This window comes from Leptopilina heterotoma, unplaced genomic scaffold (assembly GCF_015476425.1).
Source record: "Leptopilina heterotoma isolate Lh14 unplaced genomic scaffold, ASM1547642v1 Lhet_123, whole genome shotgun sequence".
Taxonomy (NCBI): Eukaryota; Metazoa; Arthropoda; class Insecta; order Hymenoptera; family Figitidae; genus Leptopilina; species Leptopilina heterotoma.
The window spans coordinates 5,134,513-5,159,888 of record NW_025110842.1 but is presented as its reverse complement, the minus strand read 5'-3'; the positions used below and the strand labels follow the sequence as shown (position 1 = coordinate 5,159,888).

Below are 25,376 nucleotides of genomic sequence, written 5' to 3'. Positions count from 1 at the left end.
CTTAATTTTGTTTGAAAAATTTTAAGAAAAACTGTTAGAAGTTAACAGTTAAAAAAAAATGATATATTTTAAAAAATGAAGAATTTCCATTAAATTTCTAATAGAAAATCTTTGAAAGTAAGAAAAGAAAAAGAAAACAAGTTACCCATTGGTCGGTGATAAGTCATTGAGTCTGGATCGAGAGTGACGACACATGGCCAAAATGGATAATTTGCAAAACGTGCCCAAGCAAGTTTTCCGGGTGTCCAATTTATTCCGTATTTCCAATCGATATTCATTATTTTTGTCTCTTCGATTTCCTTTGTATTTTCGGTTAATTTCATTTTCTTTGCCGGTACATTAATAACAGTGTCGTCATCATTAATGTCATTGATTTTAATTTCGTCAACTTTCTTTTCATTATTCGATTCTTTCTTCTTTTTCGTCGATTTTTGTGTATCGATAGTAATTTTTGGACTCTTCGCATTTTGTTTCGGAGTTTTTGGTGTCTTCGGTGTTTTCGGTGTTTTCGGTGTCTTGGGTGTTTTTGGCAACTTCAAACTTTTTTGACTTGTCTTCGACAACTGTAAAACAAGGGAAAAAATGTAATTTAAGAAAGTATGAATTTAATTTTATTTTCAATCCTAATTACAGAAATATAAGAAAATAAGCAAATTTTCTTCTTGGTTTAGAAAAAGAATTTTGAAAATAAAGTAATAGAAGTTTTCCTTTTCTTAAAAAAATACTTCTTAATTGTTAAAAATTAGATAATAATTAATAATCAATAATAAGAACAATATAAAATATAAATTGTTTTTTACATTCAAATCCGATTTTCTGATTGATTCCGAAATCTTTTTCAAAGGATAATCATCTACACTGTTATCATCCTCACTCGAACTCTGTAAATAGAAATAAAAAGCAGAATAATTAATTTAAAACCTAAAAAATAAATCAATTAATTTTTTTTGTAAATAAGTTTAAAAGTAAAAATTGTTACCCCAGAAGAATCGGGAACAAAATCAGGATCTACAGCTGTTTTTTTCGATATTGATTTTCTTCGAATTGGTGGTGTTTTTTCTACATTTGCTCCTTTCTACAAAAGAGAAGAAAAAAAAAAAATTCTTTTCTAATTTTTCATTTTCCCCAAAACAATTCATCGCTTTTTATTTATTAACTTTACATTTCTTTATCGACAACCTCGAGAGAACGAAAAAGAAATTCGTAAAAATAAAAATTGATTTTTACCTCGAGAGAAGAAAAAAATTGTCAACAATAACGAATTTTGTTTTTTTTGTCAATTTTACGTGGAAATAATTTAACAAGTGACAGAAAATAACTTCGCAATAAAAGAAAAAAGACAGAAAAACAGAGAAAATTTGTAAAATTTACCGAAAGAAAAAGGAGAAGACGAAAATTAAGAGAAAGAAAAAACTGAGTTTGACAAAAGGGGAAATTTTCGTTTTCAAAGAAAAAATAAAATAAGTTAACTAACCTTATTCGTAATTTTCGGAAACAATGGTAAAACAACTTTTGGAAAAAGTGTTTTCCTCTTTCCATTAACGCTCGTTCCAGGTGATAAAGATTTTGACAATTTTTTCCTCTCATTTTTCAAAGGAAGACTCTTCTTCCTCTCGTTCTTAGAATTCTTTGATGACTTGTTGCTGCTGACATCGGATTCAATTATCACCGGAGACGATTCTGGTGTTGGAAATGAGTTCATTGCTCAGAATTGTGTTTTTTTTCTCTCTCCCGCAAAAAAAACAATCAACTTTTCATTTCCCTCCCCCCTCCCGGGGGATGAATATACAATTAGAATAATATCCTCTTGATCAGATATTATTATTGCATTATTTCCCCACTTAATAATAGCTCGATTTTCTTTTCTCCTCGAATTAAAACGCACTTTTTTTCACACAAAAATATTCTCACCGAACAAAAGGAAATTAAAAGCAAAAAGGGTTATTTTTAATGTTAATTATTAAGAAATATTTTAGAAACACTATATCAGGCGGTGATTTTATAGGTTAATTTTTACCAACACTATATGAGGAATCAATGAATTTTGAAACACACATATGAAATTTTCGATTTTATTCCGAGTTTTATGTTAAATTGGACAATTTTAACTTGAAGAGAATTTTTTATTGATGAATTTTCAGTGAAAATTTGAGTGTAATTTTTTTCGGGAAAAAATTTTTTTTTTTTATTGATGGAAGAAGAATAGAAGCGTTTCCCGCGATTTTCTACTTGCTGAGAAGAGAGAGAGGAGAGGAGAGGGGTGAGGAGGAGCAGTTGACTTGGCGTTTTGTCTTCGATCGCGAATCCAAAAGAGACGCGGAGTCGTTAAATATTCAATAAACACCAGATGGCGCTGTCGTCGATTGGATAAAAAAAAGTATTCTTTTGGGGAAAAAACAATTTCCGCATAAAATCTTTTGTATTCTTTCTAAAAACACTAACGTTTTAAGACCAGTTTTACTAAAAAGTGAAACTCTTTTTGAGGTTAGGTTTCTTTTTTTTATTCGAAAAAGGCAACTTTTAACAATTACCCCCTCCATTTTTTGGTTTTTTTTTCATATTTTTCACTTTTTAATTGTTCAACGCCTAAATTTTTTTAAAGAAGAAAATATTGAACAAACGAAAGAATTGAAAGTATTTATTATATGGATACAGAAAAAAAAATTATAAGAAAAAGAAAAAAATTTAAATTTTCCCGCCTCCAGATGGCACTGCTGGGTAATTTCGATTATTCAACGAAAATTCAATTCGATAATTTATTGAGTAATTGAAAAAGGTTTCTAAAAATTGAATTCTCATTAAGAATTTTATTTACAAATATTTCGAGGAATTCCATTAAAATTCCATTAAAAATAATTGAATTCCTGTTAAGAATTTTAATAATTTTGAAAGTAATTGAATTCCTGTAAAGATTTTATTAATTTTTAAAAATAATTGAATTTCTGCGAAGAAATTTAATAATTTTTGAAAATAATTGAATTCATTTATTTTGAAAATAATTGAATTTTATTAATTGTGAAAATAATACAATTTTATTAATTTTGAAAATAATTGAATTTTATTAATTGTGAAAATAATTGAATTTTATTAATTTTGAAAATAATTGAATTTTATTAATTGTGAAAATAATTGAATTTGATTAATTTTGAAAATAATTGAATTTTATTAATTTTGAAAATAATTGAATTTTATTAATTGTGAAAATAATTGAATATTATTCATTTTGAAAATAATTGAATTTTATTAATTTTGAAAATAATTGAATTTTATCAATTTTTAAAATAATTGAATTTTTTGATGAATATTGTTATTTATGAGAATAATTGAATCTTACAATGAATTTTTAAAAAAATTCCTGAAAAATAATTGAATTTCGGCGAAGAATTTTACTTTTTAAATTAAAATGTTGACAAGAATTTTTTTTTTTTTTTTTAAATAAAATTGAATTTCTGGAAAGAATTATAATGTTTATTAAAATAGTTGAATTCTTTCAAAGAATTGCGGTAAAATTTTAAAAATTGAAATTAATTTCTTTTATTTATTTATTTATTTAGTTATTTATTTATCTACAAACATGCAAAGTTGTTTCTTTTTTTAACAGAATCAAGATTTGAATTTTCCCGCCTCGAGATGGCGCTGCCGGGTAATGACGTCGATAATTCAGAAAACAAAATTGTTTTTCTCCTCTATATGATTTTCTTTAATCCCTGGATTAAAAACAACACATGTCCACATTTTTCTTTTCTTCTTCTTCTCCTCATAAATATATTATAAATGTTTTAAGGAGAAAAAGAAATTCCTTTTATTTGCTTCAAACAAAAAAAAATTATTTTCCCAATTTATCCTACGGGGGAATATTTTGTGTTTGTGCAAAAAGGTGCTTTAGGAAAATTCAGTGCAAAAGTGTTTTTGTTATAAAGGTATTTTCATAACAAAAAAAAGACAACAATTTCTTTTGTCTTTTATTATATATGGAGAATTTTTAATCAAAAACCTGATCGCCATTGTCATTCTTGTTTTTTGTTTTATTTTTTTGATTTTAATTTTTGTGTGTTAAAAATTTATTTGTTGATATTTTTTCAGTATTGTGGTGTTCTTTTTTTGTTGTTGAATTATTATATTAATGTGTTATTTATTATAAAAGTAGAGCAGTAAATTTTTGAGGTTAGAGATGAATTCGGGAAATTTTTCTTCTTTTTTTTAGAGAAAAAAAAAGAGAGGGAGAGTTAGAGAGTGCTGTGAAAGATTTTTTTGTCCATATCGTATATTATAAAATAGGATATTACGGAAATTACGAATGTGATAAAGTGATTAATTCTTGGGTCAATTGTAACTTAATTTTTTCGGAGAAAAAAAATGATGTTGATTGACGCTGAATGTACTTGTGGAAGTTTCAAAGGAACTGGAGAACCTTATACAGGTAAGATGCTTTTATCTTTTAGAAATTATATTTAATATAATCAAAAAGAGAATTCATTTTAATTTATTCTTCAGTTTAATTTTTGTTTTGTTCCGTTAAATAATCGTATTGAGAGTATAACTGTTTATCGAAAAATTTTCTCCATATTTTTGATTTAATATGTTTTTCTTTTTCTTTCTTTTCGTTGAATTTCATTCAATTTTGTTATTTTATTTTTTTTCTCCTTTCATTCTGTTTTCTTCTTCTACTTTTGTTTAATTTTGAATTTTCTTCTATTTTTGTTTAATTTTATATTTTCTTCTTTTCTTGTTTTGTTTTTTTATTTTTCTTTCCTTTCGGTATCATTTTGTTATTTTATTTTTTTCCTCCATTCATTCCGTAATTTTTTTCCTCTTTTTTCGTTTCATTTTGTATTTTTCTTGTTACATTTTATTTTTTTTGTTATTTTCTCGTTACATTTTTTTTTATTTTCTTTCTTTTCGTTTCAATTTTCTTATTTTGTAATTAAATTTTTTTCTCGTTTCATTCTGTTTTTTTTCTTCTTCTATTTTCTATTTTTGTCAAGAATTTTTATTATTTATGCAAATATTAAATTTCTGACGAGTATTTTATTATTTAAAAAAAAGAATTGAATTCTTGTCCAGAATTTTTATTATTTATGAAAATAATTGAATATTTGCAGAAAATTTTAATACTTGAGAAAAATAATTGAATTCTTGTCAATAATTTTCACTATTTGTGAAAATAATTGAATTTTTATGAAGAGTTTTATTAATATTTTTGGAAAATTATTTAAATTTTCTTCTAAGAATTTAATTATTTTTTTAAAATATTTGAATTCCTGACGAAGAATTTTATTATTTAAAAAAAAATAATTGAATTCCTTTGAAGAATTTTTTATTATTTATGAAAATAATTGAATTTTTCCAGAAAATTGTATTATTTTAAAAAATAATTGAATTCTTGTCAAGAATTTTCATTATTTATGAAAATAATTCAATTCCTGACAAGAATTCTATTATTTAAAAAAATAATTGAATTTTTTTCAAAAATTTTTATTATTAAAAATAATTGAATTCCTGACAAGAATTTCATTATTTAAAAAAAATAATTGAATTTCGAATAAAGAATTTTATTATTTTAAAAAAATAATTGAATTCTTTTCAAGATTTTTTATTAATTATGAAAATAATTAAATTCCTGACGAAAATTTTATTATTTAAAAAAAAAAATTGAATTCATTTTAGGAATTTTTATTATTTATGAAAATAATTGAATTCTTGCAGAAAATTTTATTATTTTAAAAAATAATTGAATTCTTGTCAAGATTTTTCATTATTTATGAAAATAATTGAATTCATGACGAGAATTTTATTATTTGAAAAAATAATTGAATTCCTATCAAGAATTTCTATTATTATTTATGAAAATAATTGAATTTTATCAGAAAATTTTATAATTTAAAAAAAATTGAATTCTTGTCAAGAATTTTATTTAAATATTCAAAAGAAATTGAATTATTGAGAATAATTACATTTTTTGAAAAAGAATTCATAAAGTTCTTTCGAGAAATTTAAAATTAAAATTTGTATGAAAAAATTGCTTTATTTCTTATATCGAATTTTATTAAAATTTTTAAAAATAATTGAATTTTTGCGAAAGATTTTATCAATTTTTTTTAAAATTAATTGAATTTCTTTTTGAGAAATTTTATTGAAAATAATTGAATTCCTGTAACAAATTTTTTTTTAAATGAATTTTTTATAGAAAAATGTTTGTAAAATTTTTGGAAATAATTGAATTTTTGAGAAGCATTTTCATGTACTTAATTTTGGAAAAATAATTGAATTTTTTTCCATCTCTTTTTTTTGTTTCATTTTCTTAATTTTTAATTTTATTTGTTTCTCCTCTCCTTTTTTTCTTCTTTTCTCGTTTCATTTTGTGTTTTTCTTGTTACATTTTATTTTTTTTTCTTTCTTTTCGTTTCATTTTGTTATTTTGTTATTTTATTATTTTCTTGTTTCATTTTGTTTTTTTCATTATTTTCTCGTTACATTTTGTATTTTTCTTGTTTTTGTTTCATTTCGTTTGTTTGTATTTTTTTGTTACTTTCTCATTACATTTTGTTTTCTTTTTCATTTTAAAAAAAGCGCTTAAAGTTTAAAAAATGAAAAATTTGTTTTCTAAAGATTGTCAAAAATAATTTTGTAATAGTTTTTTTTAAAAAAGTTGAATAATAATAATAATTAAATTTTGCTTTCTGTTCAAGGTGAAAAATGTAAACACAGTGAAAAGGCCCTTAATTTAATTGAATCAAGGAAAACGATTTCTAAAATCGGAGTTCTTAGAGAATGCGAGAAATGCGAGAATGAGAATAAAATTACACCTCCAGTTGTTGAAGATGGGGTAATTATTAAAAAAAATTTTGCTCTTAATTTATAAATAAAATTGAAATATTTACAATTTTTTTTTTTGATTTTCTGAAAATAATTGATTTTCTGCGAAGAATTTTATTGTTTTTTGAAAATAATAATTGAATTTCTTCGAAGAATTTTTTTTATTTTTGAAAAATAATTGACTTTTTGTAAAGATTTTATTAGATTTTTAAAAATAATTGAATTTCTACGAAGAATTTTAATAAATTTTTAAAATAATTGAAATCCTGTAAAGAATTTGAGTATTTTAAAAAAAAAATAAATGAATTCCATCGAAAAATGTGTTATTTATAAAAATAATTGAATTACATTTAAATAATCTGAGGAATTATTAAAGTTTTGAGTATAATTTTAGTTAAAATTTCTAGATTACATTTTTCGAGGAATTCCATTGAAATTTTATTAAAAAGAATTGATATTTTGCAATGAGTTTTATTGTCCATGAAAATAATTGAATTCTTATCAAGAATTTTAATTATTTTTTTAAATAACAAAATTTTCTGCACAAAGTTCAATTATTTTACTAAATAATTCATTGCTTATCAAGAATTTGTATTATTTATGAAAATAATTGAATTCTTGTGATGAATATTGTTATTTATGTAAATAATTGAATTTCTTGAGAAGAATTTTATCAAATTTTTTTGAAAATTAGTTAATTTCTTTCAAAGAATATTTTTATTTACATAAATAATTGAATTCTTCCGAAAAATTTTATTATTTATTTAAAAATAATTGAATTGCAGCAAAGAATTTTGTTTACTATTTCTTTGAAAATAATTTAATTCTTTTGAATAATTTTTGTCAATTTTATTTTTTGAAACTACTAGAATTCTATCAACGAATTTATAGTAAAAAGTTGAAAAAGAATTTAAAATTTGTAGAAAATTGAATTAATAATTAAATAAATATATAAATTGTTAATAAATTGAAATTTTTCAGATTGAACCATGTCCGCCGGGAATGTGGATGTGTCTACAATGTGGAAATCAAGCTTGCGGAAATAGTGACAGAAATCATGCGAATCAACATTTTAATACTCCAAGAACAGGTTCACATTGTTTAGTTATTGACACTTATGAATGGAAACTCTGGTGTTATCAATGCAATGGTTATATTAATCCAAAATCATGGTAATTTTATCCTTTTTTCAAAAGCAATTATAAAAACGCAAAAAAAAACAAAAGTAGACGAATTTTTCTCTTTCATTTTTAAACAAAAATGTTCTGTTTTCATCGATTTTAATTTTTTGTTTTAAATTTATTCTTTTATTTTCACATTTTCCGCGGTATCTTCGGGACCAAAAAATATTTGAAAAATGCAGAAAAAAATTGTAATTTTCAATAAAAAGGGAAAAAGAAAAAAATACTTTATAAATAAATTATTAAGCAAAAAAAAATATAGAAAAATGAGAGAAAATTGCAAACAAAAATTGTAAATTTTAATAAAAAGGGAAAAAGAAAAAAATACTTTTTAAATAAATTATTAAGCAAAAAAATATAGAAAAATGAGAGAAAATTGCAAACGAAAATTGTAAATTTTAATAAAAAGGGAAAAAGAAAAAAATACGTTATAAATAAATTATTAAGAAAAAAAAAATATAGAAATGTAAAATTTTTTTATTTTTATTTTCAGTTTTCGTATGTCTCGACTTGTGACTGATATTATAAGAATGTCGACTGAAGCGACAAAGAGAAAGAAATCATCGCCGAAAGCCTCAAAGAAAGAAGTAGCGGAATTGAAAAAAGTGAAAGTAAAATTTGAAGTCGGATTTACAAAAGTAGTTGTAAGTAAACAAAAAAAAAGTCTTTTGTCTTTAAAGAAAAATTTTAATATTGTAAATTTCTTTTTTCTGAAAGAAATTTAAAGAATTTTTAATATATTTTTTTTTATTATTTTCAGGGACTATCGAATTTAGGTAACACTTGTTTTTTCAATGCAGTCCTTCAGTGCTTGGCGCAAACGCCATTTTTGTTGAAGGTCCTCGAAGACATGCAAATACCTGGACAAACATTTGTCCTTCCCGGTGGAATGTACAAAAAGCCGGGAGGTACCGAGAAAATTTTACTGGTAATTTTTTTTTTATTTTTAATAATTTAATACTAATTTTTTTATTTTCAATAATCAATTTCCATTTTTTTTTAATTCTTTTTAATATTATATAATATTTATTGAAATTGTATTGAAAATAATATAAAATAATAATAATTTGAAAACATTTTTATTTCAATTCTGATAAAATTAGTTTCAATTTTTAAAAAGTTTAACGCAATTCTTTGAAAGAATTCAACTATCTTTAAATATAAATTAAAAAACTTTCCAGAAATTAAATTATTATTAAAATTTTTTAAAAAATTCTCGTCAACATTTTCATTATCTTTATAAATAGCAAAATTCTTCGTCGAGATTCAATTATTTTCAGGAATTTTTATAAAAAACAATTATTTTCATAAATAATAATATTCTTGAAAGGAATTAAATAGTTTTCATAAAAATTTAACAAAATTCTTCGCAAAATTCAATTATATTCATAAATAATTGAAATTTTCGTAGAAACATAAATATTTTTCAAAAAAGATTAATAAAACTCTTCAACAAAAATGCAATTATTTTCATAAATAATTGAAATTCTTGACAAGAATTCAATTACATATTTTTATGAACAATAAAACTCATTTGCAAAATATCAATTCTTTTTAATAAAATTTCAATGGAATTCCTCGATAAATGTAATCTAAAAATTTTTAACTAAAATTGTACTCAAAACTTTAATAATTTCTCAGATTATTTAAATGTAATTTAATTATTTTTATAAATAACACATTTTTCGATGGAATTCATTTATTTTTTTTAAAAATACTCAAATTCTTCACAGGATTTCAATTATTTTCAAAATTTATTAAAATTTTTCGTAGAAATTCAATTATTTTTAAAAATCTAATAAAATCTTTACAGAAAGTCAATTATTTTTCAAAAATAAAAAAAATTCTTCGAAGAAATTCAATTATTATTTTCAAAAAACAATAAAATTCTTTGCAGAAAATCAATTGTTTTCAGAAAATCTAAAAAAAAATTGTAAATATTTCAATTTTATTTATAAATGAATAGCAAAATTCAATTATTTTCAAAAAGTTAATAAAATTAAATTATTTTTCAAATTTAATAAAATTCTTCGCAGGAATTCAATTATTTTGATAACTTTTAAAAAATTTATTCATAGAAATTCAATTACTTTAAAAAAAAACAGGAAAATTCTTCCCCAAAAATTCAATAATTATTATAGATAATTAAATTCTTCTCAAAAATTCAATTATTCTTATAAATAATTACAATTCTTCTGCAAGAATTGAATTATTTTTCAAACTTTATTAAAATCCTTTGCAGAAATTCAATTATTTTCAAAAAAAAGCAATAAAATTCTTCACAGAAATTCAAATATTTCCATAAATATTAAAAGTCTTCGCCGGAATTAAAAGTATTTTGAAAACTTTTTAATAAAATGCTTCTCGAGAATTCAATCATTTTCGAAAAGTATTATAATTCTTCACAGGAATTCAGTTATTTAAAAAAAACAATCATATTCTTCGCAGCGATTCAATTACTTTTAAAAATTAATAAAAGCTTCACAGGAATTCAATATTATTTAAAAACTTTTTATAAAATTCTTTACAGGAATTAAATTATTCACCAAAAGTAATTAAATTTTTTTTACAGGAATTGAATTATTTTCAAGAAATAAATTTTTTCATAAAATTTCTTCGCAATAATTCAATTATTAAATAAATTAACTTATTGCAAAATTTCAATTATTTTTAATACAATTTTAATCGAATTCCTCGAAAAATGTAATTTATTTTCAAAAATGTCAATAAAATATTGAAAATAATTGAATATTTACGAAGAATTTTATCATTTTTGAAAATAATTGAATTCTTGCTGAGAATTTTATCAATTTTGTTAAAATAATTGAATTTTTGCGAAGAATTTTGTCAATTTTACAAAATAATTGAATTATTTCGAAGAATTTTATTCAACATTTTTTGAGAATAATTGAATTCCTGCGAATAATTTTATTATCTATAAAAATAATTAAATTGTTGACAAAGATTTTTAAGGAAATTTAGTATATTAATTTTTCTCAAAAAGTTTAATTGAATTTTTTTTTTTAATTAATTTTAAGTTCTTAATTTCTAATTTTTTTTTTAATTTGCATAATTGTAAAATAAAATTTTTTTCTTTCTAAATTTCAGCCACCAATTGAGGGAACTTTGGACAAAGAATGCTCCTTGACTCAAGTTCTACAGAAAACTTTAACCGACATGCAAAATTCAAATGGCGAAACTTATAAACCAAGTGAACTTTTGAATAGTTTGCGGAAAAAGAATACGCAATGCATGGACGGTGGTCAACACGATTCACACGAACTTTTGAGGCATTTATTGGAACAAGTTCGCAGTGAAGATCTTCGCGTACGATTTTTTCTTTTAATTACCAAATTTTTACAATTTAAAGAAAAACGAAATTTTTAATTTTTCACAATTTAACTAATTTTAATATTTCCTTTTTTTTTAGTTAAAAAGAAAAATTTTTAGTTTAAACATTTGTTTTTCAATTAAAAAGAGGATTTTCAATTTAAACATTTCTTTTTCAATTAAAAAGAAGATTTTTTATTAAAACCTTTCTTTTCTTTTTTTTTTCTTTTTTTTCAAAAAGAAAATTTTCAATTCCAACATTTCCTTTTCGATTAAAACAGAAGATTTTTAATTAAAAACATTTCTTTTTCAATTAAAAAGAAAATTTTCAATTAAAAAACAAGTTTTTTTTTTTATTAAGAAAAAAAATGTATTTTTTCAGCGTTATCAGGAAATAATATTAAAAAATCTTGACTTGTATAAAAAAGCAAAGAATAATGATGACGATAAAGTGTGGAAACTGAAATTATATGGACATCAGGCGAGTGCACGTTTATTGGGCACTGAGCCGGTTTTCAAAGGTATTCTCGTTTCTACACTCGAATGTCTCGAGTGTCATCATTCGACAAGAAGAACCGAATCATTTTTAGATCTCAGTCTACCAGTTATGGTCGATAAACCACAACCGCCATCTCATAGGTGAATTTTTCTTTTTTTAAAAAGACATTATTTTTTTGATGTTTAAAAGCAAAAAAAAAAAAAAAACTAAAATTGTATTTTTTTTAAAAACAGGAGGAAAAGCAGTGGTTTCGAGGACGCATTCGATTTAATGAATAGCAATAATTCGTCGAAAAATGCGCACAAATCATCGAGAAAACGAATGAAGAGAGTTGCGAAATCCAAGAATTCAAAGCAGAAGAATTACTCGGCGTCGGGTATGAAAGTTTATTTCAATATTCGGTTACAAAATTTAAAAATTAAAAAAGCGCAATTTATTCAATATTCGATTACAAAATCAAAAATTAAAAAAGCAATTAAAAAAGCGCAATTTTCATTAGAATTCTTCAAAAATACGATTATATTATTTATTTAAACTCGTTTCGAACCCAAAGGTTTATACCAAATTGTTTTCAATGAAATAAAAATATTACTTTTATATCATTTCATTTAGAATTAAAAAAAAGAATTGAAATAATTGAATTTTTATAAAGAAATTTAATTCTTGACAAGAATTAAATTATTTTAATAAATAGTAAAATTCTTAAAAAACATTCAATTATTTTCAATAAAATTTTAATAAAATTTGATGGAAGAATTCAATTATTTTTTTAAATAGTAAAATCTTTGCAAAAATTCAATTATTTTCAATAAAATTTCATGAAAGAAATCAATTTTTTTTCCTAATTGGCTATAAATTTTTTGAAATGAATTCAATTTGTATTTTCTAAAATTTTAATTAACCTTTCGAAACAATTTAATTATTTTTATTTGTAGTCAAATTGTTTGCAAAAATTCAATTATTTTTAATACAACTTTAGTAAAATTTTACATGAAAGAATTCAATTTTTTTTTATTTTTAATAATATTTTTTGCAAAACTTCAATTATTTAAAAAAATTTTAATAAATCCTTCGAAATATAAGTCAAATATTTTTATAAATAGTAAAATTCTAAGCAGGAATTAAATTATTTTTCATAAATAATAAAACACTTCTGAGAAATTCAATTATTTTCAATATAATTTTAATAGACTTCAATAATAATCAAATATTTAATTATAATTATTAATAGACACGATTACTTTGAAAAAGTTGAAAATTTTTTTGTTTAATTCAATTATTTTCAAAATTTTCAATTAAAATTATTCAAAAAACTACATTATTTTCAAAAAAAAAACTTTTAGAAATTCTTCAAAATAATGAAGAATTTTATTATTTTAAAAAATAGTTGAATTCTTTTCAAGACTTTTTATTATTTATGAAAATAATTAAATTCCTGACGAAAATTTTATTATTTAAAAAAAAAATTGAATTCTTGTCAAGAATTTTTATTACTTTCTGAAAATAATTGAATTTTTGTGAAGTGTTTTATAAATATTTTTGGAAAATTTTTAAATTTCTACTAAGAATTTTATTATTTTTTGAAAATAATTGAATTTCTGACAAAGAATTTTATTATTTAAAAAAAATTTAATTCTTTTCAAAAATTTTTATTATTTTTGAAAATAATTGAATTTTTGCAGAAAATTTTATTATTTTCAAAAAATAATTGAATTCTTGTCAAGAATTTTTATTATTTATGAAAATAATTGAATTCCTGACGAGTATTTTATTATTTAAAAAAAATAATTGAATTCTTATCAAGAATTTTTTATTATTATTTATGAAAATAATTGAATTTTATCAGAAAATTTTATAATTTAAAAAAAATTGAATTCTTGTCAAGAATTTTATTTAAATATTCAAAAGAAATTGAATTATTGAGAATAATTACATTATTTGAAAAAAAAAATTCATAAATTCTTTCGAGAAATTTAAAATTAAAATTCGTATGAAAAAAATATTTCATTTCTTATTATAAAGAATTTTATTAAAATTTTTAAAAATAATTGAATTTTTGCGAAAAAATTTATCAATTTTGTTTTTGAGAAATTTTTATTGAAAATAATTGAATTCTTGTCAAGAATTTTCATTATTTATGAAAATAATTGAATTCCTGACGAGAATTTCATTATTTAAAAAAATAATTGAATTTTTTTCATAAATTTTTATTATTTTCTGAAAGTAATTGAATTTTCGTGAAGAGTTCTTTAATATTTTTTTTGAAAAAAATTCATAACTTTTTTCGAGAAATTTAAAATTAAAATTCGTATGAAAAAAATACTTTATTTCTTATAAAGAATTTTATTAAAATTTTAAAAAAATATTTGAATTTTTGCGAAAGATTTTATCAATTTTTTTTTAAATTGTATTGAATTTTTTTTTGAGAAATTTTTTTGAAAATAATTGAATTTCTGTAAAAAATTTTATTAGAAATGAATTTTTTTAGAAGAATGTTTGTAAAATTTTTGGAAATAATTGAATTTTTGAAAAGCATTTTCATGTACTTAATTTTGGAAAAATAATTTTCAACAGGAAGCGAATCAGATGCGGAGGATAATGCCGAGACGGACGCTGACACAGAATCAAATTCCAAATCACAAGAAATAAATGAATCTGGTTATAGTTCAGAGAAACCGTCTCAATTAACGAGTCCAGCCTCACCCGATAATGATTCTTCAAATGAAATAAGAAACGATTCAACTGTGAATTCAATGAATGAATGTGAATCGATTGAAAATAATTGCGAATTAGTGGAAAATGGAAATAGTCAAGAGAAAATGAATTCAATGGTTGTTGATAATAATGAAGACGATAATGATAATAATGATAATAATGATGATGATGATAGTAGTAAATTACAGAAATTTATTGAATTAAATCTAGAGATTTCAAATGTAAAAAATGATAAACAATTTCTCGATGAATCGCCATTGAATAATGATGAATTGCCAGAAAATAATTTAATTACAAATGTGAATAATTCCAGTGAAAGTTCATCGTCGAGTCCAGTGAATGAGAAGGAAGTGAATGACGAGAAATTAATTGTCAATGATAATGGGGAGGAGACGAAAGAAAATGGAGAGGACACTGAGGAAAAGTCTTTAAGGTACTCGAACTTTAACTTACTTTTTATGTAAAAATTAATCAGTGAATTAATTTTTTTCAACTTTTATTAAACTCGAAGTTTCTCACTTCTTTGTAATTTATTTTTAATTATATAATTTTGTTTGTAATTTTCTATTTTTTGTTTCTTTGTAATTTGTTTTTCTATTTTTTTGTATTTCTTTTGTTTTTTGAAATTTTTGAAATTTGTTTTGTTAGGTACGCGCGGGAAGAGAAGGAGGACAAAAAGGTGAATTCGAAAGTTAATAACGAATGTAATAATGATTATTCGAAAACAAATGGTGTGGAAAAAATAAGAAGTGAGATGTCGCAAATGAAAATTAGTCAAGTGAGTCAATCGCCCTCGCGATACACAACGTGCGAGGGAGAATTTTCCATTCAATCATGTTTAAATCAATTCACTGCGAAGGAATTAATGGCTAATAATAATGCCGTTGGATGTGAGGCTTGCACTGCCAGGGAAAATAAGGTACATTTTTTTTTCTTTTTCTGGGACGAAATTTATCGTTTTTTCATTTAATTTAATTTTTTAAACTTCAAAAGGTTGTAGTTTGAAATTTTGTAAAATTTCAATTTTGAATGAATTAATTAAACTATGAAATTAACAAGAATTTTAATACAAAACTTTTAATTTTTTCTGTTTCTGACAATAATTTCTTTTTAAAGAACTTCATTCTTCAACAACTATCATCAAATTATTACTCAAAAATTATTTAATGAATAATATTACTTCAAAATTTTCAAAATTAATTACATTTCAAAAGAGTTGCGTTTCAAATCTGCATAAATAGATCAACTTCAAAGGCTTCAATATGAAATTTGAAAAAATTTCAACTTTTAATCAATTTAAATAGAAATTTTAAGAACAACTGATTACAGAAATTCAATTATTTTCAAAAATTTATAAACATTCTCGTCAAAATTTCAATTATTTTTATAAATCATACAATTCTTCTCCAAAATTCAATTATTTTCAAAAAATTTAATAAAATTCTTGGCAAAATTTCAATTATTTTCAAAAATTTTCCTCATTTCAATTATTTTTAATATCTACTATTATAATAAAATTTTCTAAAAGAATTCAATTATTTAAACAAAATTTTAATAAAAATTTCACAGGAATTCAATTACTTTCCAATTTTTTATAAATTTCTTCGCACCAATTCAATTATTTTTAATTTTTAATAATAAAGTTTATCGAAAGAATTCAAATATATTCAAAGAATAGAAAAAAATAGTTCTGAGAAATTCAATTATTTCGAAAAATTTAAATAAAATTCTTTTAAAAATTCTATTATTTAAAAAAATTTTGACAAAATTCTTTACAAGAATTCAATTATTTAAAAAAAAAATGTAATAAAATTCTTCGTCAGATTTCAATTATTTTCAATTTTTTAATGAAATTCTGTCGATGGAATTTAATTATTTTCAAAATGTTATAAAAAATTCTGAGATATTCAATTATTTAAAAAATTTGAATAAAATTCTTCACAAGAAATTAATTAATATCATAAATAATACAATTCTTCTCCGAAATTCAATTATTTTCAAAAAATTGAATAAAATTCTTTGCAAAATTTAAATCATTTTCAAAAATTTTCCTCTTTTAAAAATTCTATTATTTAAAAAAATTTTGACAAAATTCTTTACAAGATTTAGTTAATAATATTGCAATTTTAATAAAATTTTCTTATTCAATTCAATTATTTTCGTAAAATATAACATTCCTTATAGGAATTACAATTTTACTGTCAAAAATATTTGTAAAAATCTTCGAAACAATTCAATTATTTTCTTAAAAAATAAAAAATCTTCGAAGCAATTCAATTATTGAAGAAATTTTAATTAAATTCTTCCTAAGAATTCAATTTTTTTTCAAAAATAAAACTTTTCACAATAATTGACTTATTTTAAAAAAGAATTTAATAAAATTCTTCGTCAAGATTTCAATTATTTTCAATTTTTCAATGAAATTTAATCGATGGAATTTAATTATTTTCAAAATGTTATAAAAAATTCTGAGAAATTCAATTATTTAAAAAATTTGAATAAAATTCTTCATAAGAAATTAATTTAATATCATAAATAATAATATTTTTCTCCGGAATTCAATTTATTATTTTCAGAAATAAAATCTTCTTCACAGGAATTTAATTCTTTAAGAAAATTTTTAATAAAATTCGTTGCAAGAATTAAATTACTTTTATAAATAACAATATTTATAGCAGAGTTTCAATAATTTTTTATGTACAATTTTACATAAACAGATAGAAAATTGCATTTATTCTTTATGATTTTTTTTGAAATTCGCCGAAAGAATTCAATTATTTTTAGAATTTTTTAAGAATTTCTTTAAAAAAATTCAATTTTAAGAAATAGTCAATTATTTAATAAATTATTTATCTTTGTATTTAAATAATTGAATTCTCGTAGAATGTTCTAATAAAAATTGATTAAAAATGAATTTCACTTAAAATTTGAAATTATAATTGAATATTAAAAGCATCGTAGCGTGAATTTTGATAAATAAGTGAATTTTGAAAAGGGTTAAAAAATGAAAATCTTTGAAAATTCAAATTTATAGTTGCAATATTCTTATAATATAAAATAATGATTTTATCACTCTGTAATTTTAAATTTATTATAAAGCGTGAAGAAAGTGATCGATTTCTGCATGTTTTATAACAATTTTTGATAAGTTTAATTTGAGAAGGTTTGGATTTGAAATCCTTAATTCCTATGGAAAAATAATAATGATGAATTATTTATTTAAAAAAGAAGTTATTGATGTTATCGAATAATTTTTCACTTAAAGAAATTCGTAAATATAAATGTAATAGAACATTTCTTTGAGTATCTAATAATTTTTGGAGTGAATCGGTATATTCTTCAGGGTCAGGGAGAAAGTGAAAATGTTGTCTGTAAATCAGGGAAAAGTTAGGGAAAAACAAAATTAAATTTTCGTGGCAATCCTGTTAAATTTTTTTAAAATAATTTAATTATTCTTTTAGATTGTATTAAAATTCTTCCCAAGAATTAAATTGTTTACATAAATAAGTCTTTGAAAGAATTCAGTTATTAAAGATAAATAACAAAATTATTCCCGAAAATTCAATTATTTTGAGGCATTTTAATAAAATTATTTGCAAAATTCAATTATTTTCATAAATAACAAATATTCATTATAAGAATTGAATTTTTTTTTAAGTAATAAATTTCTTTTTGAAAATTCAATTATTTTCAAAAATGTTAAATAAAATGTCACACAGACATTCAATTATTATTCCAGTATCTACTCGAAAGTTCAATTATTTAATAAAAAAATATACATTCAAGTTGTTAGAAATATCTTGGCAATTTTTACACGAGTTGTTCCAATAATTATCCAATAATATAAAAAGATAGATGATGACTATTAGGATTATTTATTATTATTAACGAATTGAGAACAAATAATTATTTATTCTTTCTTAATAGGAATTTAATTTTGTAATTAAAATTTTGTAGAAATGAATAAAATTATTGAATTTTAATTTTCTTAAAAAAAAAAAAAATTAAAAATTTCAGGGTAAAGAAAATGGTAAAATGGTTCGTACGCCAAGTACAAAGCAATATCTCATCTCAAATGTACCGGCTGTTTTGATTCTGCATTTAAAACGTTTTCAATCGCACAGAATGTCATTTAGTAAAGTAACGAAATATGTGAAATTTCCAACAGTACTGAATTTGGCGCCTATTTGTGAAAATCACGATGTGCCGAAAGTTTATTCGCTTTATGGTGTTGTTGAGCACAGTGGGACACTTTACGGTGGACATTATGTTGCTTACGTCAAGGTTTGTATTTTTTTTTCATTTTTTTATTTAAAATTTTTTGTAATTTAATTTCTTGATTTTAATTTAGTTTTTGAATTAGTTTCTCAATATTGAATTGAGTTTTGAAATTTTATTTAATTTAGTTTTGAAATTTAATTTCTTAAAATTCGTTTAGTAGTTTTGAAATTTAATTAACTTTCTTAAAATTCATTTCGTTTTTTGAAATTTAATTAATTGCTAGTTAATTTTCTGTTTCTAATTCAGACAAGACAACCGCTGAGTCCAGATGATCCTCGATGGTCGTTTCTTCCAAAACAAGAATCAACGGAATCAGAGACACTTGAAAATAATGAAACTACGAATTCGGAAGAAAAGAGCGAGAAAATTTCTAATTCTTCAAATGTCGAATCACTTCCGGGACAATGGTACTATATTTCCGACTCGAGGTAATTTTTTCATCCCCTCCCCCTAATATTTTTTTATTAAAAAAAAACTATAAATTTTCTTTATAATTTCTATTGGAAAATCGAAATTATGCAGAAAATTGAAAAAAAAATTGTAATAATAATAATAATAATAATAGAAAATTTCATTTTTTAGGGTAACCGAAACAGACGAAAATACAGTTCTCAAATCTCAAGCGTACCTTCTTTTTTACGAGCGAATTTTGTGAAGAACAATCACTTGAATTACGGCGCACAATTAATTTACCGCATTTTTTTTTCGAAAATAGATTATTTTGAGAAAAAGAAAAGAAATTTATCGTAAAGCAAAAAAAAAATAGTAATAATAATAATTTTAATAATAGGAATAATAATAATAATAATATTAATATTAATAGTAATAATAATAATAATAGTAATAATAATAATAATAATAGTAATAATAATAATTATAGTAATAATAATAATAATAATAATAGTAATAATAGTAATAATAATATTAATAATAAAAATAGTAATAATAGTCTGACATAAATTATCATAAAAAAGATGAATGGAGAATCCTCATTAATTTTTTTGAGATTTTAGGATTCTCGCATTAGAGATTTAAAAAAAAAAACAATTGTAGCGATAACACGTGCTGCCAAAAAAGAAGAGAACGTTTGTAAAATGGAATAATAATTATTTGACGAAAGAAAACTTGAAAAATTGGAAATGGAAAAAAGGAAGGTAATTTAATTAATTATTGTAATTTGAAGTTAAGAATGTAATAATGGGTATATACATATAAATATGAATGAATTCCGAGATGACAATCGTTGGGGAATAAAAATGTACATTTCTTTCGAAATAATTGCGATTAACTTCTCGGATTTTTCTTTTTTTTTTTTTTAAGTAATTTTCTTGTATTTAGGGGAAGCATTTATATAAAAAAAACATTTACGTGCCGATTTGAAAGAAAAGGAGGAATAATTGCAATAAAAAAAAGGAAATTACACGACAATCGTGTTTTTTATTTCAAATACTTAGAAAAAAAATGAAAATTTTCCAACTTTCGAACAGCAAAACAAAAATAAAGAAAAACGATTTTAAAAAAAGAGAATTTTCATTATTTTTATTATTTGCATATAAATAATAAAAAAAACTACCTGCAACAAGAACTCAATTACTTTCATAAATAATTGAAATTCATCGAAAGAATTCAATTACTTTCATAAATAATTGAAATTCATCGAAAGAATTCAATTATTTAAAAAAAATTCTTGGCAAGTATTCAATTATTTTCATAAATAATAAAATTCTTAGCAAGAATTCAATTATTTTCAAAAATAATAAAATTATTCATATAGAAATTTAAAGATTTAAAAAAAAAATTCTTAGAAGATATTCAATTATTTATATTTAAAAAAAATAAATCAAATTCTTCTAAAAAATTTAATTCTTCCAATAAATAATCAAATATTTTCACTAAAATTCAGTTATTTTCATAAACAATAAAATTCTTAGCAAAAATTCAATTATTTTTTATAAATAATGAAATTCTCGTCAGGAATTCAATTATTTTCATAAATAATAAAATTTCTTGACAAGAATTCAATTATCTTGAAAAAAATTGAATAGTATTCTCCTCAAGAATTCAATTATTTTCAAGAATTTAAATTAAATTCTTCACAAAAATTTAATTATTTTTGTAAATTATTAAATTTTTTTTTTGTAGGAATTTAATTATTTTTTTGAAAAACAATAAAATTTGTTAACAAGAATTCAATTATTTTGAAAAAAAAAAGTAAATAGAATTCTTCTCAAGAATTGGATTATTTAAAAAAATTTTTTAATGAAATTCTTCATTAGTTTCTTCTTTCAAAAATTCAATTATTTTTATAAATGATAAAATTCTTCTGAGAAATTCAATTATTTTAAAAAATAATAAAATTCTACTCAAAAATTCAATTATTTTGAAAAATACAAATGAAATTCTTGACAAAAATTCAATTATTTTAAAAAATAATAAAATTCTACTCAAAAATTCAATTATTTTCAAAAATAATAAAATTCTTGACAAAAATTCAATTATTTTAAAAAATAATAAAATTCTACTCAAAAATTCAATTATTTTCAAAAATAATAAAATTCTTGACAAAAATTCAATTATTTTAAAAAATAATAAAATTCTACTCAAAAATTCAATTATTTTCAAAAATAATAAAACTCTTGACAAAAATTCAATTATTTTTAAAAAATAATATAATTCTTCGCAAAAATTCAATTATTTTCATAAATAATAAAATTCTTAGCAAGAATTGAATAATTTTTTCCCCAAAATTGATGCAATTTTTTCGCAAAAACTCTATTCTTCGAATAAATAATAAAATTCTGCGGAAAAAGTTCAATTATTTTCATAAATTTTTTTTAGAATTCTCTTTATAATAATTCAATTATTTTCATAAATTTTAATAAAATTCTTTAAAATATAATTAAATTATTTTCATAAATAATGAAAGTTCTTAGCAGAAAATTCAATTATTTTCCTAAAATTGATGGAAATTTTTCCAAAAATTCAATTCTTCTAAATAAATATAATAAAATTTTACTCAAAAATTCAATTATTTTCCTAAAATTGAATAAAGATTTTTCTAAAAATTCAATTACTTTTACAAAAATTTAATAAAATTCTTCACTACATTTTCAATTATTTTTTATACAAAAAAATAATATTTTAATTACTTAAAAAATTCTCCAAAAAAATTTAATTATTTTCAAAATATTTAAATTAAATTTCTCAAAAGAATTTAATTATAAATAAATTTTTTATAAAATTGCCAGAATAAATACAATTATTTTCAAAAATTTCTGATAAAATTCTTTAGAAAGAAAGTTTTGTTCGCAATTCTTGTAAATTATTAAATTTCAAATGATTTGAAATTTGAAAATTTTAAAAATCTTATTTCCTGTGGAAAAATAATAATAATTATTAAATATTTATTTTCAAAAAGCTGTCAAAGTTTCGAATAATTTTATAATATTAAAGATTTTGAAAAGTAAATGTACCACAAACATTTTTTTTTTTTTTTTAATATTTAACTATTTTTAGAGTGAATTAAAATATTCTTTGTCTCTCTAAATTAGTGACAGAATTTTTGCTTTTGAATTTGTAAATTTTACTAAAAAATAATAATTTCTACTAATTTTTTTTACTAAAAAAATAAATATAGTAATTTCTATTCATTTTTTAGTAAAAAAAATTAGTAAAATTTACTAATTTACTAATTTTTAATTTAATTATTGCTAATTCAAGTTTAGAGAGTAGAGTCAGGGAAAAAGTCGAAGTTCTGTTTGGAAATCAGGAAAAAGTCGCAGGTGAAAAATAAAATAAAATTTTTGTGGCAAAGAAAAAGAAGAAAAAAGACAAATTTTAAATAGAAAAACATTTATTTCACAATCCACTGGCGATAACATTGATACAAATTTGTTATATATATATACATAATATAATATAATTATATAATATAATATTTTATATTATGTAATAAAATTCTATAATTATTATATAATTATAATATACAATTATATATAATATATTTCACAATAATATTTTAACATAATTAATAGAAGACTTTTTTTTTTCTTCAAACTGTCGACAATGAAATTCTTGATATCTAAGAATTCGAAAAAAAACGAAAAAAAAAATAAAATAAAATAAAATAAAAAACATCGACAATTAGATTAGAGAAATTTTTTTTCTCTTTTAGTCGTATTTTTTTATATTTATTTATTTATGTATATATTTATATATTTTTTTTGTAATTATTTCATTTCGGCGTCTATCGCTAGCAATTATTTAACATTTTTTTTTTTATCCACATTTCACCGTTAAATTATTAAATAACAATTGTCCGTTATGTGCGACACGTAAAAAGAATCTTTGAAAAGTTTTTTCCAAACTCTTGAGGATAACACGCAATACACGGTATTGCATTTTTTTTTTTTAGTTTAAATACACAACACTCGCTGTTTACAAAAAATCGAAATTTTCGAAAATGGTTTCATTTTTTTTTTATTTTGTATTTTTTTATTTCGTTATTTATTGATAATCGCAAATATTTTATTTGCAACTGTATTTTTTAATTTTAATTGCAAAATATTTTATTTGCATAGAAATTTTTATTTTAATTGAAAATATTTTATTCTCAATTATTTTATTTCAATTCTAATTGGAAATATTTTAACTGCAATTATTTTATTTTCAATTATTTTTATATAAATTATAATTGAAAATATTTCATTTCAACTCTAATTGCAAACAATTTAGTTTCAATTATTTTTATTTCAATTTGAATTGAAAATATTTTATTTCAATTCTTAATGCAAACAATTTAGTTTCAATTATTTTGATTTCAATTAGAATTGAAAATATTTCATTTCAATTCTAAATGCAAACAATTTATTTTCAATTATTTTTATTTGCAATTCTATTTTAATTTTAATTGAAAATTTTTATTTTCAATTATTTCCTTTCAATTATAATTGAAAATATTGTATTTCAATTCTAATTGCAAAAAATTTAATTTCAATTATTTTATTTTAATTTTAATTGGAAATAATTTATTTTCAATTATTATATTTCAATTCTAATTGTAAATATTTTATTTGCAATTCTATTTTAATTTTAATTGCAAATTTTTATTTTCAATGATATCCTTTCAATTATAATTAAAAATATTGTATTTCAATTCTGATTGCAAACATTTTAGTTTCAATTATTTTTAATTATTTTATTTCAATTTTAATTGAAAATATTTTCAATTATTTTATTTCAATTTTAATTGAAAATTTTTTCAATTATTTTATTTCAATTTTAATTGGAAATTTTTTCAATTATTTTATTTCAATTTTAATTGGAAAACAATTTGGTTTCGTTTATTTTATTTTAATTTCAATAGAAAATATTTTAATTGCAAACAATTTATTCGCAATTCCATTTCAATTGGAATTGAAAATATTCTATTTTTAATTATTTTATTTCAATTATAATTGAAAATATTTTAATTGCAAATATTTTATTTTGTAATTCTTATAAAAACCTTTTTTTTAACAAAAAGTTTTTCGTTTTTTGAATTTTTTTTCTTTTTTCCAAAAAAGAAAATTCTTTTTTCTAGAAAAGAAATTTCATGTCTTTGTGTATTTTTTTTTCATTGTGCGAAATTTGACAAAAAAAATGTCGATTTTTTGTTTACATGCGACACATATATATGTATATATATAAATATTAGATTCTGATTAACATTTTTTTTTTATTATTATTAATATATTAAATAATAAAAGTACGAAGGAAAGAAAAGAGCGCTCTTATAGAAAAGAAGAAAAAAAAAATACATCAGTCGGATTACTGGTTATTAAAATTAACATAAATTGTGTACATATAATACAAGGTGAACAGAACGAGAAAACAATATTTATTTTTTGTTACACAATATTATAATATATGTGAGTGAAAAAAAAAATATTAAAAACAGGATGTGAAATCATTAATTATAATAATGCAATTAACAAATTTTTTTTCTAATAGAAACATTTGAAGAAAAAAAATAATAATAAAATAATTTTTTCAATTTTTTTTTCAATTATCAATTTTTTTGAAATACATAATTAGAAAAGAATAAAAGAATTTTTTTCATACGATTTTTTTTAATTACTGTATTTTTAAAAAAGTATATAATAATTAAAATAAAAGATAAAAATATTCATATTATAAAAATGATGTTTTCAATTTTTTACTAATTAGCATGATTATTTTTAAAAAATATAATTAAAAAAGAATCGAAATTGTTTTTCAATTTTTCAATTTTTTTTCTTAATTACCATATTTTTAAAATATGGAAACTAAATAAATAAATGAAAAATAAAAATATGTAATTAAAAAAAAGATTGGAAATTAAAGAAGAATTGAAAATTGAATAAAAATTGAAAATTCAATGAAAATATCCAATTAAAAAATTGAAAACTAAAAAAAAAAAATAAATAAATAAAATTGAAAATTAAAAAAAGATTGAAAATTGAATAAAAATTGAATATTCAATGAAAATATTCATTAAAAAAATTAAAAACTAAATAGCTATTGATAATTGAATA

The 25,376-nt window shown here is 20.3% G+C and overlaps 2 protein-coding genes across 4 annotated transcripts in view; one reads left to right on the top strand and one right to left on the bottom strand.

Moving 5' to 3' along the window:
* The window catches only part of LOC122512525 (histone-lysine N-methyltransferase NSD3), a 29,946-nt gene extending 27,692 nt beyond the window's left edge, over window positions 1-2,254 (bottom strand). Inside the window, exons 1-4 of the mRNA XM_043628415.1 lie at window positions 1,475-2,254; window positions 980-1,075; window positions 801-881; window positions 146-563 (exon numbers count right to left, since the gene is read on the bottom strand). Coding sequence (XP_043484350.1) covers window positions 146-563; window positions 801-881; window positions 980-1,075; window positions 1,475-1,702 — 823 coding nt within the window. The 5' untranslated portion in view covers window positions 1,703-2,254. The remainder of the gene's footprint in view (window positions 1-145; window positions 564-800; window positions 882-979; window positions 1,076-1,474) is intronic.
* A 1,448-nt stretch (window positions 2,255-3,702) lies between these two features.
* On the top strand, window positions 3,703-19,642 carry LOC122512576 (ubiquitin carboxyl-terminal hydrolase 16). Of its 3 annotated transcripts, none has more exons than XM_043628486.1 (14): window positions 3,703-3,920; window positions 4,279-4,420; window positions 6,690-6,826; window positions 7,798-7,988; window positions 8,491-8,641; window positions 8,758-8,925; window positions 11,106-11,324; window positions 11,710-11,966; window positions 12,060-12,202; window positions 14,401-14,974; window positions 15,190-15,460; window positions 18,559-18,825; window positions 19,069-19,250; window positions 19,405-19,642. In XM_043628486.1, the coding sequence occupies exons 2-14, from the start codon at window positions 4,357-4,359 to the stop codon at window positions 19,475-19,477; spliced, it is 2,697 nt and encodes an 898-aa protein (XP_043484421.1). In that variant the 5' UTR covers window positions 3,703-3,920; window positions 4,279-4,356; the 3' UTR covers window positions 19,478-19,642. The 3 variants fall into 3 exon arrangements, with proteins under 3 accessions (XP_043484421.1, XP_043484419.1, XP_043484420.1); XM_043628484.1 differs by having other exon boundaries at window positions 4,205-4,420; XM_043628485.1 differs by having other exon boundaries at window positions 4,084-4,420.
* The last annotated feature ends 5,734 nt before the right edge of the window (window positions 19,643-25,376 follow it).